The sequence below is a fragment of the Haliotis asinina genome, chromosome 8 (genome assembly GCF_037392515.1).
Source record: "Haliotis asinina isolate JCU_RB_2024 chromosome 8, JCU_Hal_asi_v2, whole genome shotgun sequence".
Taxonomy (NCBI): domain Eukaryota; kingdom Metazoa; phylum Mollusca; class Gastropoda; order Lepetellida; family Haliotidae; genus Haliotis; species Haliotis asinina.
The window spans coordinates 30,099,016-30,118,084 of record NC_090287.1 but is presented as its reverse complement, the minus strand read 5'-3'; the positions used below and the strand labels follow the sequence as shown (position 1 = coordinate 30,118,084).

Below are 19,069 nucleotides of genomic sequence, written 5' to 3'. Positions count from 1 at the left end.
GTATAGCAAGCTGATAGTGGCTTCCATATGTCTAATGTCTTCCACTGAGCTTTGATAAATGCCAGGCATCCTGGAGCAGTGTGGTTGTGAGGGATGGACAGTAAATCCTTGCCAGGAAATTCTCACCTCATGTTGGATGGTTCATTCAGACTGGATCAGTTATTGGCCTAGGCTATGCTGGTGTCTTGGTGAAGTGTCTTATTATTTATCAGCCAGAAATAAAGGTGACTTTCTCAGACACAGGGTATTAGACTGAAATTGAGGATTTTTCATTTTCGTATATACACACAGTGACTCAATGTGCTTATTTCTACACACAGGGTGGTATACATAGCATATCCAATTTTCAGGCAGAAATGGCTCTGTTAAAATAGTACTATTGGTTTAATTTAGTCAAGATTTTACTTGGTGGCCCAGTTGTTTAGGACACCACAATTTGCTGTGCAGAGTTGTGGTCCAGAAGGACTGACTGAATCCTATGATGATGGTATTGAATCATTCATCCTGAATATAATCACAGGTTTTGTCACCCTGTTGGTGGGTTTGCCATAAGTGTTAAGAGTCTAAGACCTGCATCACTTTAGGCTTTTCCTCCCAAATTCAGCTGACATGCTTTGATGCAACTGAAATATTGTTCAAAGCAACATAAAAAGCAGCTCCCCAACACTCATCAGACTCGATCAGCAGTGTTCTGATCTTAAGCTAAAAATTCGCACCAACTTGTAGAGGTTGCTGATTCCCTGAGAGAGTCCTCCTTGGACAGCATGCATGTCTTCACCTTGTGAAGCATAGAAAGTGATTTGTGAGGTTAGAGTTACCATCTTGACAGTGGGGTGATTGAACAAGACAAAAACAAGTTATTTGTTTGGTAAATATTCATTCAAAATTTAGTTACCACTGTTGGAAGAATTTCAAATGGACATAAATCTGCTTATTAATTATCCCAAGGAGGACCTCTTCTGACAGAGAATGTTCATTTTGCATGAAACATGCAGCTGAATTATTGGATTTTTTGGCATAATAAGAGTATGTGTTGTGTTTTTGTCATGTCTGCTCTGTTCTGAACTACTTTTTCTCCTAGCTGTGTGAACTTGAACTTACACACTTCTCTGTCGTTACTCTCATGCTGGTTCGTGTCTGTCTTTCTTTACTAACAGCTAGCAGTTTCTGCGAATAACTATTCATGGTAAGCAGCTGTTTTGATGACCATCTAGGAACTGTTGTCACAAATATATTGCGTCGTTATCATCCATGAGGTATTAATGTCTGGGCATTAATCATTCCGTTTATGGGGATTGAACATTCAAGCTGAATATTTTTTGTTGATAAATGATTTTAAATTTTTTGCGGCATGCATTTGGATTTGAACTTATCGAAATTTCACCCATTGATATAAAAACATTGAAACTAAGAACTAAAAATATGACATTTTTGCTGAAGTAATAACTGTGATCCCCATGTAGAAGACCTTGGATATTCTGCCTAGTGTTAAATGTCATGTCCCCAAGGGTACCATCTGCGTCATTGTGTGTTGTCAAGTATTAAACAAAAATAGTTTGTGTGTTGTTTGACTAAAAGTTTACAAATTATATGTTGTTTGACAAAAGTAACTTCTTGAAATTCGCATCTCAATGGGACCCTTGATATACGTTTATTTTAGGAAAGATATATTTAGACATTCCCATCTGTCTGGACAAAAATATTTGTTTTGATGACAAATTGTGTGTTTGGAAAGCAGTATTTATTCTTGCATGGATATGTATGATGATCATGTTAGTGGTTATCTAAGATATGGTAAAACCATTCTGGAATATTTTGTAAATGGTGCTTGATACCATTTTACGGTGCTGATGCTTAAGTTTATCCAATGATGTGAACTATTAATCCATGCCTGAATTTTGTTTATTTCGCCCTCTAGAGCAGATCCTTCCTTAGTGCAGTGGCTTAACCCATTTAGGCAGATTTTCGTCCACTTGTTTCGCAAGGTCATTATGTGTCAAGGCTACATCAGGTGACATGATCTCTCCAGACCCAACAGTGCGAGGGGTGTTCTTGAGCTGATGGCCACTCCCTGGACATCTTTCATTAAACTGAAATATCACCAGTTCTGTATCCTATAATCCTCACAGTTTTTGACAAAGTCAGTGTGATTATTTAGGATGTCCTGTGACAGGATATAAGTGATGTTATTTATGAATAAACCTGAGTGGTCCAATCAAGACAATGTATGAGGCTCTGGATTGATCAAGCTAGGTAGCAGTTTCTTCAAAATTGAACTGTGTCATCATCTTCAGATTGGGCATGTTACCAGCAATAGTAGCATGAAGTATTTTTCTTATAACTGACTCTGTTTAGTTTTTTTCTACAGCAACGCTTAAGCATATTATCCTTGAATAAAGGGTCTTCTAACATAGGAGTGCCTCTCCTCTGACACCCCTCTCGCACTCCCGTATACACCTTGATATTTCTCAGGTATCCCGTGTTCCAGAGCTCGGAATCAATCATCATAATATCCTGTAAATAGACCTACAGTTTTTTGCTTCCATTTGCCTTATGCAGACGCTGTTGGACACTGGTGTCATGTATGGCAAAATGGACTACTGTGCTGTGCAATTACTGAGAGATTTCCTCATACTCGACTCCTTACGCTGCATTCTCATTGTAGTATACTGTATCATTTTGGTTTGGTTTGGCACTGTAAGGAGTTCCTCTATTTCACGATTAATTCACATAAACAGGATTAGTATGTGGAACACTGACGTAGGTTTGAGACAGAATTTGGCCAAACATGCTGGCTTATCTGTTGGTGTTGTCTTGGATCCCAGCTATCTGGTGTCTCCTGTGGGTTCCAGAATCGGGCAGGGCCAGTGTTTCTATGAACACAGTATTTCAAGCTGTTTACTGTTTGTCTTTCCTTCTTCATCTTGGCACTTTGTGACTGTCTACTCTACACTTGTTCTTCAGCATCTCTTTAAATGTGAACTCACTGGACTTTATTCACAGGCATTCAAAGCACTTGTAGCAGGATGTTGTTTTTAAAAACAAATCCATTGGATCTCTGCTTATTGAGGCAAAATATATACAAGACCTGTCAATATTTACAGTTACATTGTATTCCTCGTATTTTACGTGGAATTAGGTAAATGGCAGCCTACAAATCTAGTCTTATTGAATAGGCACGGATCATATCTAAGTTTCTTTAAAAAATTCTGAAGTAATGTAACATGATCAGTATCAGTTTCATTACAATACTTGAAATTGTATTGAAGTCTTTCTACATTACATTAACTTAAGTTACTGTGATACATTCTCAGCACTTTTTGGTCTGGAATACCAGAAAACTGATACAGCCAGCAAAATGTCTGGATACAAAGTTGGTGTATTTCTGTTATCTGTGTTTTCACACTACTTGATTGCAAGCTGTAACAAAAAAAATACCAATGTAGGTGAAGGGTGATATTTGTGTTTTGAATAATGAAATCCAGCCTAATTTCCTCTTTAGGTTTATTAAGGTCCATGGGATGTGTCAGTTGTCCCTTTCCTGCTACATGTGCAAGATTGTCTCATCACTGTGCTTCACTGCTGTAGGTCAGCCTCTACAAACTGCTGGTTAGACTTGTTACTCTCCAATATTCACTTCACAACTCAACAGCAATGAAATTGCAAAACTATTGGAAAATTCAGAAGTGGTAACCAGATATATGTATAACTGTATTTATGCTGCCCACAAGACTGGGATATTGTTAATGTAGAATGAAGGCCCTCAAAACCAGTTACTGTCATTCCATACTCAATACAGAAACTAAGGTTACAAGTTGCAACCACTTACTAACACAATGAATACACAATGTCATTTAGAAAGTGGTCAAATGTAACACATTATATTTGGCATTACAGCTATTACTGATCAGGTGTAATCCCAAGTATAATCAGCACATTTTAACATAATTAATGATGATTAAGATTATCTTAAACTGACAGAGCAAAGGTAATTTTTGACCCTGCTATTATGGGCGAATGTTTTCATTCAGTATATAATATGTTCCATGTAAATATTGAAGCCCAGTTATTTAGGCAAGGATTTGCTTGTTTGTCCAATATGTGAAATACGTCTCCGTGAAGGTTTCATCTTTGAAGACAGGCATGTTGAATACACAACTGAATGAAAGTTGGGTGTAGTAGGTTAACCAAATTATACCAGTTCATATGTCAACATTAGACAGGTGTTTTTCATTAGAACAGTACCCAATCTGAACATGTATATATGTGACAGGTAATAAGACCAGTAGGACTGTAGTGTTTAAATCTGTATAATTATATCCCATTGTAATAGGGTACTTGTTGCCTGACCAGCTCAAGGTACAAATGTAGACATTGGTTAACCCTTTCTACAGTGGTGACCTGTTGCTCAAGGAGATGACTCCATGAGAAGTCTTTATTAACATTGAAAGGGTTTACCACATCTTATGTCCAAATACTTGCAATACTTAAGAAACACAGTAACTGGTTTTGTTGGATCGCAGACAATGCTTAAGTTAACATCTCTTCAAATGTGCCTTTGTAATGGAAGAAAGGGCCAATTATATGTGAACTGTTGGTAAAATTGTAAGCGAATGATGTTTTGTGAATTTTGTGAGTACTTGATTACTCTTGTTTCCTGTACAGATATGCTGGAGAGTCAAATCAAACGTTATTAGGGAATTAAATATACCTAACTGTGCAATGATTGTAAGAACCTTTTTTTAATTTTCTTGTAACATAGAACCAGTAATTCTGTTCTTAAACCAGAAACTTAGTTATGTACAAATTGTATAATAGCCTAGTATTGCTGCTTATCAAGTTTGTAGAGTGCCCATATACAGAAATATGATGATGATGATGATGATGATGCCTTGTACAGCGTTTAATATTAGTCCTTGTTATGCTTTCCTAGGCATTGCTTTGTGCAGACAAATGAACTTGTATATTTCCAGCTATGTTTTGTATCAATAATGTACAAGTAAATTGTATAAGTCTCTTACAGAAAAAAATAAATGTGTATATTTACATAAATGGTTGTCTTCCTTTTTATTCAATTTCATTATCAAGAATTTGTATGCAAAACAAAAGTGTGGTGAAAGTACAAGCATCTCATTGTTGTACATGTGCTGTGGACTACCTGCATTTTTCAAGTGTTAGCATTTTGCTTTGGCAACATCTGTATCATCAGCTCTTAAAGCATCACTATGTAAAGGATCTGGCTTCAGTTTCCCACAGCTACAACTATCCTCAGTTTTTCAGTTCATTGTATACTACCCATCAGAAGTTCTGACTCATTAGTGTAAATGTAGCCACTTGCATCAGTCAGCCTTTCTAAACAAGATATAGAAACAACCTTTTTACACAAGAAAATATCCAAACTGTACAAAGGGGCTGTTTACACATAAACTGATATATTGTAAAACAAATTTGTAACAATGAAAAGATTATTGTCACAAGTTCAATAAATAATGAAACTTGGTGAAAGCTGGCGAATTCCTAGCAAAACTTTACACCATAACACAACTGTTCACATGCACAATAATTGCTAATTTTGTTATCCCCCTGGCATGTAATGCTGGGGGGTATAGTCGACGCCTCGTCTGTCTGTCCGTCTGTACGTCCATAATCATTTTCTTTCCGGAGCAAAACTCCAAAACCGTTCAATATTTTAGACCAAACTTGATAGATATAATAATCTCAACCTATACTTGTGCCTTGTTTGAGAGGCATTTTAGAAGTTGAGGTGTACAAATAGGACAAATTTTTATGGATAACAACTTCTTTATTGCGTGATAGTGACGTTTCGGTACAGATTCTTGTACCGTTGTCAAGCAGGAGAAAAAATTGTACTGTTGTCAAGCAAGAATCTGTACCGAAACGTCGCAGTCACGCAATAAAGAAGCTGTTATCCATAACAATTTGTGCTATTTATACTTGTGCCTTTTGCTATTTACAGAGTTTTGGCATTTCTGTTTTTTTTGTTTTGCTATGGAACATTTTGGTGTTAGTCTAAAGGTGGGGTTGACTTCGTTTCCGGAGCAGAACTCAAACAAGAGTCATCAGATGATGACATATCCCCCCGGCCCCCACATACTAGTAATTGAAGGGACAAATCCTCTGACAGTTACTTATTGTGTTTTTAGACCATGTCTGAATTGTTTCCATGGAATTCATGAAAAATATAAATGCCATATATCTGTAAGCAGAATATTGCCATTTCAAGATCTGTTTCATATATCTGCCAAGATCTTTTGAAAGATATGAAATGGTTTTCGAGTTGTGCTCCGGAAACGAAGTCAGCAACGTGTTCAACGAGAAAATAGTAAATCACACACAAAAAATGTAAATACCAAAAGGCACCAATTTGGGGTCTGCCACAGGTATCTACAAATTATTGAAGTTTGTGAGTTCTGTTCCGGAAACAAAACAGTCTGAAATGTTTCCATGGAAACCCAGAAAATAATAAATCACAAAAACCTGTAAGTAGCAAAAGGCACCACTTTGGGTTCCGATTGATATATCTACCAACTTTTTCAGAAAAACATTGAACGGTTTTTGAGTTCAACGAAGCCCATCCCTTCATTTTGAGAATAGTCCGAAACGTTTCCATGGAAACTGAGAAAATAATAAATCACAAAAACCTGTTAATATCTACCAAGTTAAACTGACAGATATTAAAAAAATTTTGAGTTCTGCTCCAGAAATGAAATACATGTACACCTCTCACTTTAGAGACAAAGTCTGAATTGTTTCCATGGAAACTGAGAAACTAGCAAATCACTAGCAAAACCTCTAACTTGCAAAAGGCACCACTTTAGGTTCCGATTGATATATCTGTCTAGTTTTGCAGAAAAATATTGACGGGGTTTTTGAGTTCTGCCCTGGAAACAAAGCCCATCTCTCAAATTTGAGACTAAGTCCGAAATCTTTCCACGGAAACTGAGAAAATGATAAATCACAAAAACCTGTACATAGCAAAAGGCACCACTTTAGGTTCTGACTGATATATCTACCAAGTTTTGCAGAAAAATATATAACAGTTTTTGAGTTCTGCTATCATTATAAGAATCCTCTAGATTACCCTGGTATATCATTTGTAAAGTTACAAGGTAAACAAAGTGTTCCATTCCTCAGAAACAGACCATGATTAAACATGTATGACAAAACACTGAATGCAGATCTTGCCTTTGATTCATTTTGACCAAATCTTTTCAACATGGATTTATCCTTTCGAAGATACACAAGTTCAATGATACATGCATAAATATATACAGCTATACAACAAGCTTTCGAGTTTGGTGTGTCAATTTTGAGAACCTGTTTCTTCAGTTTTGGTGTCATTTTGGTCTTTTCTGCAAAATTTCAAATTGATCATAAAATAGTTGTGTGCAACTGTATGGACTTTTCTCTTGAAAAAACCAAAACTACAACATCATTAGAGACAATATTTTTATTAACTTAACCTTTCTTAAAGGCATTTTAATAATACTCAATACAGAGGTACCAGATTACATTTACCTATCAATTCCATTTTATTCTTAGTCTTGGTGTAATTTGTTGCATTTTGTGATAAATATTTTCTTCACACAGCAAATCTATTTAAATCATTATACAAATATGGTGCACAACACGAACCAATTTATCAATACACAACAATCAGAATGTAATTACCTTTACAAAAATGTTTGAGTGACTACCAACTATGATCTTACACCTTTGAAGCAAATAATTTTACATCTATAGATAAATAAAACCAAAATACTGATTCTTCAAAAAACACTGGAATGGGATCAAGTGTCACTATTATGAAACAAAGTATACAAATGCAACAAAACTGTACTCTACGCCTGAGTACAACAGAAGATTTGTACTCCAACAGTGATATGCAACCTGTTTGGTTGACAAAGTTTTAAAACTAGTCTATGTGCATACTACAAAGTTTTAAAACTTTGTCATAAAAGTAACTTTCACTTCAGTCGAACCCCGTTTATCTGGACTTTTTGGTTAAAGTAAAAAAATCATCTGTATAGCGAGATGTCTGGTTAACTGGATCAAACAAGCAAAACATGAAAATGAAGTGAAAGCAAAAAAGTGAAACTTTTTACAAGTATGTATATCAATAAATCAATAGTAATACATGTAGCAGTGAATCCTCATAACATGTATAATGTCTGCAGTCTACTTCACACCTCACCCAGTGCTACATTCTCCATGTGGAATTTACTTTAAAATTGTTAGTTACTATGAATAGGGCTTTTTCAACATTTGAAACCCCAAAATGGTCTACTGTTAATGAAACCGGAAGTAGCTATATTTACTTTCAAAACACCCTGACAAAAAATCTCTCTTTTCAACTAGTGACTGAATAATACAATACAGGGCCCCATTCCTCAAGGCGATCACAGAACTACCAGAGTCATGAGTCCCATACAGTAACACTGACTTACGACTATTGTAGAGCTATGATTGCCTTGAGGAACAGGGCCCTGGGCAATAGGGTTCTCAAGTAGTCTATGTATATTACAACACTAAACTGGGTAATATGGTTCTAGATAATAGGTCCATTCAGTTGAACATGAGATTCAAACATTCTGTGAAACCCTATGTAAACTATTGCATGTTATATATCTAACTTGTACTTGAATGATATGTGTATTAACCTAATTTCTTAGCACCAATCCAGTACATAACAAAAAAGACTTTCATGCAACATTTCTTTGAAATCATCAACGCATTCAACAAAGATTTTCTTGTCAAAGCACTTCAGCTGTAGAATATGCTATGTAAAACGTTTGAGCAAAGTGCATATTAATGTGCCATGTAGTTATTTACTGAACTGCAGGTTTAAAAAAAGCAGCTGGCAAATGCAAAGCAAATGTCACGATACATCAAAGCACAATAAATGAGAGACTGAGCAGCATTTTATGCTAATTAGAAACATCCTAGCAATACATGTATTCCAACAGGGTACGTTTATGTCGAGCTACTCAACAGTGAACATTCACACAATTTAACGATTACTGCGTACTGAAAATCAAGGAACAGCATGTGTGGCAATACTGCAAAACAGACAGGAAGTGTCTGTAGTACAACAGGAGATTCATACAACACAACAATGACATCTTCTTATGCACAGTGATTCCCTAATATAGATAGGATGTGTCTGTGGTATGACAGCTGATGTGCAATCTAACGATGAATCGGCATTCAACACGTCGCGATACTCCATTACAGACAGGAACTGTCTGTGGTACAACTGGAAGTTCATGCAATCAAGACACTTTATTACAGACAGGAAGACTAGTCTAAGTTGAAGTACTTATAGGTAAGGAGGCAAATATAAATATTTTGGCATTTGCTGATTCAAATACAACGAATCATGTGCTTTCTATTGGAACCAGACATCCTAGATGTCTTAGTGATGGTTACTGCACATGTTAAAATATTTCGGAAGGAAGTGTCTGATTGACATTCTATGTAGGAACATTATATGTTTGGCAGATTTGATAGTTTTGACTAGACAGGGTAAATCCATTATATTTGATAAAAAAATAGCGCTAAAGCTACTATGCATTAATATTTAAACAAGGCCAACACATAACAGCAGAAATTTACATTCAACTCTTCCCTTCATGAACATAGAATATTAACACTGGAATTGTACAGATTTGAACAAAAAATGATGTTATCACACAAAGAATTATACATGCCAAAGTTCACCTTCCTCAGTCTGGCAATCTCAAAGAGCTTAGATCACATAATGACAGAACCGAGAACATGGTAAAGTACAAAGATGGAAAAAATATCAAATGTTCTGCATCAAGTAGAATATGGATGGTGAGTCCTACTAATCATTACACATATAGTCATGTGGTAAAACTATATGTTCTGTTGGTCTTTTGAAAATAATTTTCAGTGATGATCAGTAACTTGGCACAAGAGGAAACCATCACCCAAGCACTGTGTACAACAGAGGAGCTGAATAGGTTCAAGTGGTCCAGTTGTCAAAGACACTGCAATGTGCTGAGTAGAGTGCTCCACATCTATGATTTAGGGTTCAAATTCTGGTTGAACCTTATCATGTTTCTAGGTTAGTCAGCACCTAACCTGTGCTTCATTTCACTGAAGTGGTGACTTTCATCGCTGCAGGCTGTCCTCCCAAGCTTACACACCATAATATAATTAGCGACAGCTGAAAATGTCATCAAACCAAACTGACAGAATCACTCACACATCAAAAAGACTGATATACTTGCTGGAAAGTTTCGTCCAAATGGAAAAATAGAAAATGATTATAATCTACAGTGGGCATAAACATGACTGCCAGAAGATATACTCTGTTGAAAAAGAAATCCAGAAAATCAAATCATTATCCTGTTTTCTTCAAGCGCAGTCTGCTCAGAAATGGGAGATTGTAAGATCCAAGGTAGATAACTCCATCCTTCTCCTCGACTTCACTGACTGAGGGCACTATGGTCCCTGTGGGATCATGTAGACTCTGGATGATCTGCCCTGTCTTGTCCACCTCCAATAACAGGCCGTACTTGGGGATAAAACTGACGATGGTTTCTTGAGAAACAATCTAAATATATAAAGACAAGAGCAAGTTAGACACCAAGTAAGTAAAAAGAAGGTTCTGTTCTGTTAAAAGCAAATCAAGAAAAAGGAGATTTCTAGACCTTAACTGATTAAATCATTGATGCAGTGCAAGTATCCACTATCTTAACTACCTTATGGTGTTTCTAAACATATTACAGCCTGTGAGTTACGTCCCAGAAAAAGAACGATAAAAGAAGAATTGATAAACATCTCTGAGACATCTCACATCAATCCCACCTATTATTGTAACAAATAACAAATCCATAAGATTGGTATTTTCCCACTCATCCATGTAAATCAAGAATGTAGTGTTTCAGATCCTGTATGAATTTAAACTCATGTTCCTTGTCTGCCAAATCACAGGGGAGACAACCATATCACTGTACCTTGGTGATGAGGCTTCTCAACCAGGGTTTGTCAGAAGTGAAGTCCAGCATGGAGAACTTATCTGCCCTGCGTGCTGTTGCCAGGCCAACCCAGTATGTTCCCCGGCGGTTGCGCCTGATATTGTCTGGAAGTCCTGGCAGGTTGTCCATGAAAACTTCTTTCTGGCCTGTCTTAGGTCCCTTCAGCCAGTATCTAAGTGGAAGGACAACACAGGTGAAACTAACTCACTGCTCAAGTGTCGGCTCTGTGCTAAGACTGACATAAATCAGGCAGTGCACTTTGTATAATGTCCACCATTTCAGTTCACATATTCTCATCTTCTCACTTAAGATGAAGCTGAATATTTCAATTCTTGTCCACAATATTCGTATATATTCAAGGTATTAATAAATCCAGCATCATCATTAGAATACTTTATCCACTGTGTACAATACAGGCATCAGTACTGAGAGCTTAACAGTAGAATTAGACAATATAATAGGCAGAGGTACGCCCCTATAAGAATATTGCAAGGAAGAAATCACTAATTTTTTGGGTAAAGCTAGAGAACAAATATTAGATCAGACATAGACGCAACAAACTTTGTTTTCCAGCTAAAACCAAACCAAACAGGAACAGTGCTGAAGTATGTTGAAATGTGTTGAAGCGAAGAAGTAAATACTAACATTAATTTTCCTAAATTGGTTATCCCCCTATCCAAAGACAATAATTTCAGCTATATGCTAGTGGTCTGTAAATAATCAAGTCTGGAGCAGACAATGAGTATTCATCTCTGCAATTGGGAACCAATAACATGTGTCAACCAAGTCAGCAAGTCCTACCACCCAATCCCAATAGTCACCTCCTACGACAAGCATAGTCGCCTTTTGTGGCAAGCATGGGATGCTGAAGACCTATTTTACTCCAGATGTTCACAGGTCAAATAATTCTAAAAACTATACCTGTCAGTTGGATAACATGTAATACATAGGAGCCCCTGTGTCCTAGCAATATCATATAACTGGTAATGATTTCAGTTTAAATCCTGTGATTCTTCACAATATAGTAATCTACCTCCAAATCCTGGCCTTTGTAGTTTCACAGACGAGCAAGAACTCCTCGTCAGAGGACAACTGGACACCATTAGCAAACGCAAGTCCCTCGATCAAAACTGTCATTTCACGGGTCATGGGATTAAAAGACATCACTCTGAAAGAAATATGCTGGTGTTAGTGATATTAAAATTGAGTCTGAGGCAATATAACAAACATGGTTCAGTCAGTTAACATTGCTCAATCCATTGATTAACTTCTGTGTAAGACCCAATGTACAACAACTGAACAGAACAATATTTAAATTGATCAGTGAGTGGGTGAATGTATGTGTGTGACACCTTCCATATCATCTCTGGATAGAGTGGTTGAGTGTATGAGTGGATGAGTGAGTAAGTGTTGGCTGGGGAAGGTGGGTAAGTGAGTGATTGGATCAAAGAGCGGTTGAGTGAATGTATGAGGATGAGACAGTGTTTGACATTCATGCCTCATACACGTAAATGTGCCACTTATTTCCGAGAATGCCAATGCCCACATTATCCAAAAATAATCTTGTGTTTCCTGTTTTCAAGAGATTAAAAGTCCTCATTTACATCTAGGTAGCTATCCATTAGATATTTGTGACAAAAATCTGCATATACATGCAAATATATCAACAAAGAAATCTTCTTTTGTAATTTGGTTTCAAATATTACAAATGCTTAGATGACTTAATACATCCTCCCTCCAGCATCTTTGTTGATAGGTAATATTCTCCGCACAATATTAAATGTCTATGTCCATTTTCGTTGGATAAACCAAACTCAATCGCCTCTATCAATGATAACGATAATCTTCCTCTTGGACCCTTCACAACCTTAATGGAAAAAGGGTATTTCTGTATCCTGTTCCACAAAATGATCTAAGATATAAGGCTGTCAAAAGTCAATGTTGTAATGCAGGAGCTACCACAACGCATCCTCAGTACTTTTCGCTACACTCTACTACTGAGTCTAACAAAACCTTATGGGAGGTCGCGTCAGGTAACCTTTGAGATCAGAACACAGCTTACCAAATTGCGAAAGTGGACATTCGCACACACCGTTTGAACTTGTTATCTCGAAAAGGTTCATACCCGTATGATTCCGAATGCTACTTAGCTTGCGCTCGCTTCCGGGTGATGCACATGGCGTACGTACAACCATGCCATTGGTGAGTAAACAGTCGCTGAAAATGGTGTTTTTGGCAATATTCAAGGATGTCATCTTGCAGGAACATTAGCTAATGGTAACCATGTCAACAGAAACCCAACAGCGTATATACTGCAGGTCAAATAATTGTGTTATATGTGGATTTTTATTTGTGGAGAGGTCTGTGTCAGTGACCTGAATATTTTGAAAGTCCCTCCGATCCCTATATAGTAGCCATTATCTGATTGGTTAAATCTATTTAACCGTCTCACGTTTGATTGGACGGTCATTGGTCGCTCAAAGGTTACCTTATGCGACCTTCTACTAGGTTTTGTTAGACTCAGTGGTGGAGTGTAACGAAATACACTGAGACTAAGTTTACTTAGACTGTACCACAACGCTATTGTTAACGGGGCCCTGTACAATAGTTCAAGGACCAACCTTCCCGATTCCTCTGCTTCCATGATACAGTATCTGTTCTCTCTTCTCCCCCATCTTGTGCTGGAGTCACTCAAGTAAATAGTTCCATCGCTTGCAATGTCAAGGTCATTCAAAAACAGAGGTCTCTGACCATTGACAGGTTCTTGTGAGGAGAACAGTTCATGAACATCACCTGAAGTATATCAATTTTGTTGTTCCTTATTTGTCAAATCAATGTCCGGGAACAATGGTTAACCACAAAATTTATAACTGCAGCAGTGAGTGAGTGAGTGAATTTAGTTTCATGCCAGGACAGAAATGGGCTTCATATATAGTACCCATGTGGGGAATCGAACCTGGGTCTTCAGCACAAGCGAACACAATCCCCTAGGCTACCCCTCCGTACTATCTACACCATGTTTGCTCTGGGGGTAAATCTGCCTGTGAGATAAAGGGCAAAATCTGTGTTTCCATGACTTATAACATAAGTGGGGCACTTTTTAAAGGCCTCTCTTATCGGACCATCTGCATCAAACAATTTTCAGAGTGTGACAAAGACATGAGTGAATGGAAGCTGTTATTTTGAGCATGATTTCATCACCTCAGTATAGCACCCAGGGGGACAAGAAATACCACACTTGAAAGTCTAAAACCTTACACACTTGCTCCTTGTGTGAAGACCAGAAATCTGAACATCAATACTACTTTACTCAGGTATATTCTTACTTTTCCATGACACATCTGACAATGGACCTGTCAACAAACGTAAATGAATGGTTGAAAGGGGATGTTATTTGGGAGTAAGAATCAGCTGTGAATGCTTCAAAGTTGTACACACCTGTATACGTATTACTAGTTGTAAAGGTAGCATCTTGGTAATATCAGTGATGGCCGAAACTGCACCAAACAAAAATAATGCAGTAGCTTTGTTTTAAAGTCAGGCAATATACTAAGCCAGTATCATGTATACTACTCAAAGGAAGTTAAGGAACACACAATTTGTGTAAAATTATGCTACTAGAAGTTAAAGTACAACCTGATTCCTTCTGACTACAGTTGGTAATATGTTTTGACATAACCAATTAAGCTGTAATTCTAACTTCTTGAAACAGGTACATTAGATGTGTTTCTTGTGTAGCATATGCTACAGCATGACAGCTTAACCACTGTAATAAGAAACAACAGGGAGTTCTTTACTCCTTTTGAGTAGTATATGTAAATTGTCTTGCAAGGGTCTTGTTTACATGCCTTTAACTGTTGCCTACAAAGTTTGACCAGTCGGTTCTCATGAGTGAATGAGTTTAGCTTTATGCTGCACTCAGCAAAATTCTAACTGCAGCACAGGGGTCTGTAAATAATCCAGTGATCAACAGCACAGACCTACACAAGTGATGATATGTGTCAACCATGCTATCGAGCCTGATCACCTGATCCTGTTATTTGCCTCTTACGACAAGCATGGGTTACTGAAGATCAGTTCTAACCTGGATCTTCGTAATTGGTTCTGGGGCCTATTCCTTCTCATAATGTGTTTTGGGGCTGATAGTCATTCATAGTTTCCTCTCTCACCTGTTGCTACGTTGACCTGGAAAAGTCCAAGGTAGGCATCCGCTACTATCAGGTAGCCATCTTTGTTCATTCTCATGCCAAGAGGTCGTCCGCAGGTGGGCTCATTTTCAAAACCTCCTGACATCAAATCCACACATTCATTAGACACTTTGTCTTTAGGCTTTGCAAAATATGCATGTATACAAAAATATGACCTGTCAAAATCTTGTAGGCTTAACCCTGGCTGCCCCTTGTATATATTCAGCCAGAGATCATATATTATAGGGTCTCTGATCCAGCTAGACTTACTGCATGGTTCCCGGCCATGTCTGGCTAGCTCTCCCATTTCAAACAAATTTCATGAAATAACTTTCACGTTCAAAATCTCAACATCACTTATTGTCACTAACAGGTAAAACTATCATGGCAGCAACTGTGGTACTTCACCTTGGCTTTGAAGGATTTACACCTGTTTGTTTGACACTTGCAGTATCTAGAGCAGCAACACTTCACAAACCCCTGTACGCATTTAGATGAAATGAAAATGAGGATATGGACTGTTGTTCCACAAAATGACGTGAAATGGATGACCCTCTTAGTCATTTAACAAAATGACTGAAATGTTTAGTTATTTCATGAAATGATCGATTTCATAATCTGACTTTAACATATATCCACCTCAACATACCGCATGGCTCCCTGCCCAGTCTGGCTAGCACCCTCTTCTGTCCCTTGTATATGTCAAGGATCTTTCCATCCATGGTCCCTGTGTACAGATGATCTACAAGGCAGAACATAACATACATGGTATCACAATTTTTCCTATACCCTCAAGGTATATAGAGAATCTCACCCAAGTGTCTACTGATGTCAGTTATATCAATATAAGTTCATAAAGTAACAAATATCTGAGGCTTGCCAAGGATATTTTTACCTTTATCAACGAGTGTTTATATAACTAGTATCAGTAGACATGGGGGTGAGATTCTATTTATCATCCAGAATCATTCTTCATTACTTTCCAATGAAAAATGTCCACCTCTGAACAGATTACTGGCATTAGATTTGCAGTGCAGCGATGTCATAGCCTTGTGACGTCATCAAGTTCATGATGCCATAGCACTGTCTGGGCATCGTGCAAAATCTACTGTCAAAACGATATCTCCTAGGAGATATTGTCTGATCTCACACAAGCGATATCTCCTGTGGAACACAGTATTGGATGATAAATATGCATAGCTATCAGGTCTATTTGAGTACCTCTATCCACTGATAATTTCCTACCTACAATATGTATGTCTCTACAAAGTTGTCTCACTTGTTCTAAATACATATTTATCCAAATTGCAGTTGACCTCTAGCGATTCTCATTCTTGACTTATCGCCCTTATGAACAATGATAACAACAGTTCCATTTGTATTGTGCTAAATTTCTTATGCGTTGTGCTAAAAACATTACAATAGACACAGAAACATGCAAACAGACAGACAAAATTATACCAAATGAAACTAATTAGGATATATTAACCTGGATATGTGGAAACATGGCAAAGATGTTTGGTCAAAACAAGCATGATCGAAACAAACATGTTTCTCATTGATCGCAAGTAAATTTTGAAGTTTAATATAACAAATACAGATTCCCAATCACTACATTATATGTCTGCAGGTTTTGTAACCAAGGTAACAAAATCAAAAGTTGTCTTGCATATGAACTGAACAATTAATATATATTGACAGCAAAAGCCTCAACTGAGCCATCACCTCCATCAAACACCATTGACTCTGGTCCCTCAATTTTGTTCTCAAACAGATGCTCTGCCTCAGTCAGCCTGTTGTTGGGAGTCAAGACACCTGTCAGGGCAGGGCGAGGTGGAAGACTGGAGGTAAACAAAGAGTAAATGTTACCTACATGCTTCCATGCGTCAACAGGCACACAGACACAGTACAGTGAGTTTAGTTTTACGCTGCTTTTAGCAAATACATGTATTCCTAGCAATATCACAGTGACACTAGAACTGAGCTTCAGACATTGTATCCATGTGGGGAATTTAACCCAGGTCTTAAGTGCAAGAAGAAATAGCAGTACCCAACAGGTTACTCTACCTACCCAAAAAACACCAACAGGTCTGAGGACATAAAACCAAATCAGAGCCTGACAACTGATCCCCATCATGCATGTGCTCCATCACACATTCTCATGATGCATTTCATACATTGTCAGTGTGACCTCCCTGAGTCCTGCTCTACAAGCCTTCAAAATCAGTTCTAATAAATGGCTCCAAAGTGACATACAGTGCATACTGAACTTATAACACATACATTGTATGACATGTCCAACAGGATGTGAAGTGTGTACCTGTATGACACTGGCTGTATTGGTGCTGGCAGGATCACTAGAATCAGCGCGGCACATAAAACACTGGCCAGGATGAACGCAGCACCAAATGCCCCCCATCTTTAGAAGATAAAAAACAATATATAAAACAAAAAGATCAAAAACAAGAACATAATCTGTGTAACTATATGCACCATCAATAAAAAACAACAACAAAGAAATCCGTATTGTTTATATTTACGCAGTGAAGCTACTTCCCTCAAATAAATCTGAAATGCACCTCAATATAGAAGCCTTAATCTTTAAATTTTTCAATTTGCAACCTTGGTTCTAATGTATCTCAAGTCAGGTTAATGAGGACAGTTTGGGCATGATAATTGTCAGTATAAAATTCTGAAGGATTAAACATGAAATAGATAAGACTTCAATACAATAGCGTCCTGCAACATCAAAGGTCATTATCGTGATGAGGACACCCACTGGTTCTTGGGTGCTTGTTTTTCATTATTATACTTTGTCATAACCAGTTGATTGCACGAGAACATAATCAATATACCCCTGAGACGCCACTGTATTTTGCTTTGCGTCGTCATCCGGTGACTCCCTGGCTTTAGCTGTATTAGAATCGAACTTTCTCTGTCTCACATTGGATTCCATGCTGATCGAGAAATGTCCAAAGGGACGCAACTCCCCAAATAACCGAGATACCGCTAAACACTACAAATGTGCTCATTCACTGACCATATCGGAGCTCCAGATTAGCTGCGTATTTGCGTAATAGAAAAATTGAAATACGCGTATGAAAAAAACACTAAATATTTACGTTTACACTTTGTTAAAATAACATTGTGTATTTACCCGATACATCAAAATCATTTTGCTTATCATATCAATTCAAGCCTAACGAACGTAATTTTTTCCCAGCTCTATATATTCGCCCTTAAAAAGCTTATTAATTCTAAATATATAGAATCCCGTAAGAGTTCCTCCTGTTCCCCCATCCCAAATAATATCAATAAATTGATATATACTAGAATTATTAACAAAACCTTACACAACAATTACTAGAGGACTCACAAAATAACTAAATGCGACCAATCAAACAGTTGTTTTCCTTTAGTAAACTAATCGACAATGGTGCACAAGCGTAGAAGGAAGCTTCAACACGCTCTAGGTAAAAAATGAACTTTTTATACTTGCAACAGAAAAATACTGCATGAGAGGACTGCTAGATGTATTATTAGGGAAAAACTGTGTTTCGCAATCAGATCAATCAATTGTCGGGTTTGAAAGTGTTTGAAAAAAAACAACACCCAAATAGCTGTTAGTGTGAGACCATGGCTGTTACATCATCTAATGTTCATCATGGTATTATAACAATATTATGATGACAGACTTAAGCACCTGTTATTTCTCACAGCACAAGAGGACAACGCTATCAACTATCATTTAGCATTGTTGGGAGATTTTGTCTTATTTCACAGTTGAATAAAAAAAATCTCGCACCTGTTATGCTTATTTGAAATGAATACCCGGATTTTAAAAACATGGTGAGT

The 19,069-nt window shown here is 37.3% G+C and overlaps 1 protein-coding gene across 1 annotated transcript; it reads right to left on the bottom strand.

Annotated features, from left to right (window-relative positions):
• Positions 1 to 7,456: 7,456 nt before the first annotated feature.
• On the bottom strand, positions 7,457 to 18,197 carry LOC137294680 (adipocyte plasma membrane-associated protein-like). Its single transcript, XM_067825751.1, has 9 exons — positions 18,070 to 18,197; positions 17,535 to 17,633; positions 16,940 to 17,055; positions 15,864 to 15,956; positions 15,197 to 15,313; positions 13,649 to 13,820; positions 12,061 to 12,195; positions 11,007 to 11,199; positions 7,457 to 10,603 (listed from the first exon to the last, which is right to left on the bottom strand). Exons 1-9 carry the CDS (start codon positions 18,168 to 18,170, stop codon positions 10,391 to 10,393), a joined length of 1,239 nt encoding a protein of 412 aa, XP_067681852.1. The 5' UTR covers positions 18,171 to 18,197; the 3' UTR covers positions 7,457 to 10,390.
• Between the last annotated feature and the right edge of the window lie 872 nt (positions 18,198 to 19,069).

Excerpts from the sequence above, each read along its gene's own strand:
- LOC137294680 (XM_067825751.1), bottom strand. The coding sequence starts at position 18,170 with ATGGAATCCAATGTGAGACAGAGAAAGTTCGATTCTAATACAGCTAAA. Across the intron at positions 15,957-16,939 it reads GTCAATGGTGTTTGATGGAG|ATCATCTGTACACAGGGACC; the intron begins GTGATGGCTCAG and ends TCTGCCTTGTAG. Across the intron at positions 13,821-15,196 it reads CCAGGTCAACGTAGCAACAG|GTGATGTTCATGAACTGTTC; the intron begins GTGAGAGAGGAA and ends GATATACTTCAG.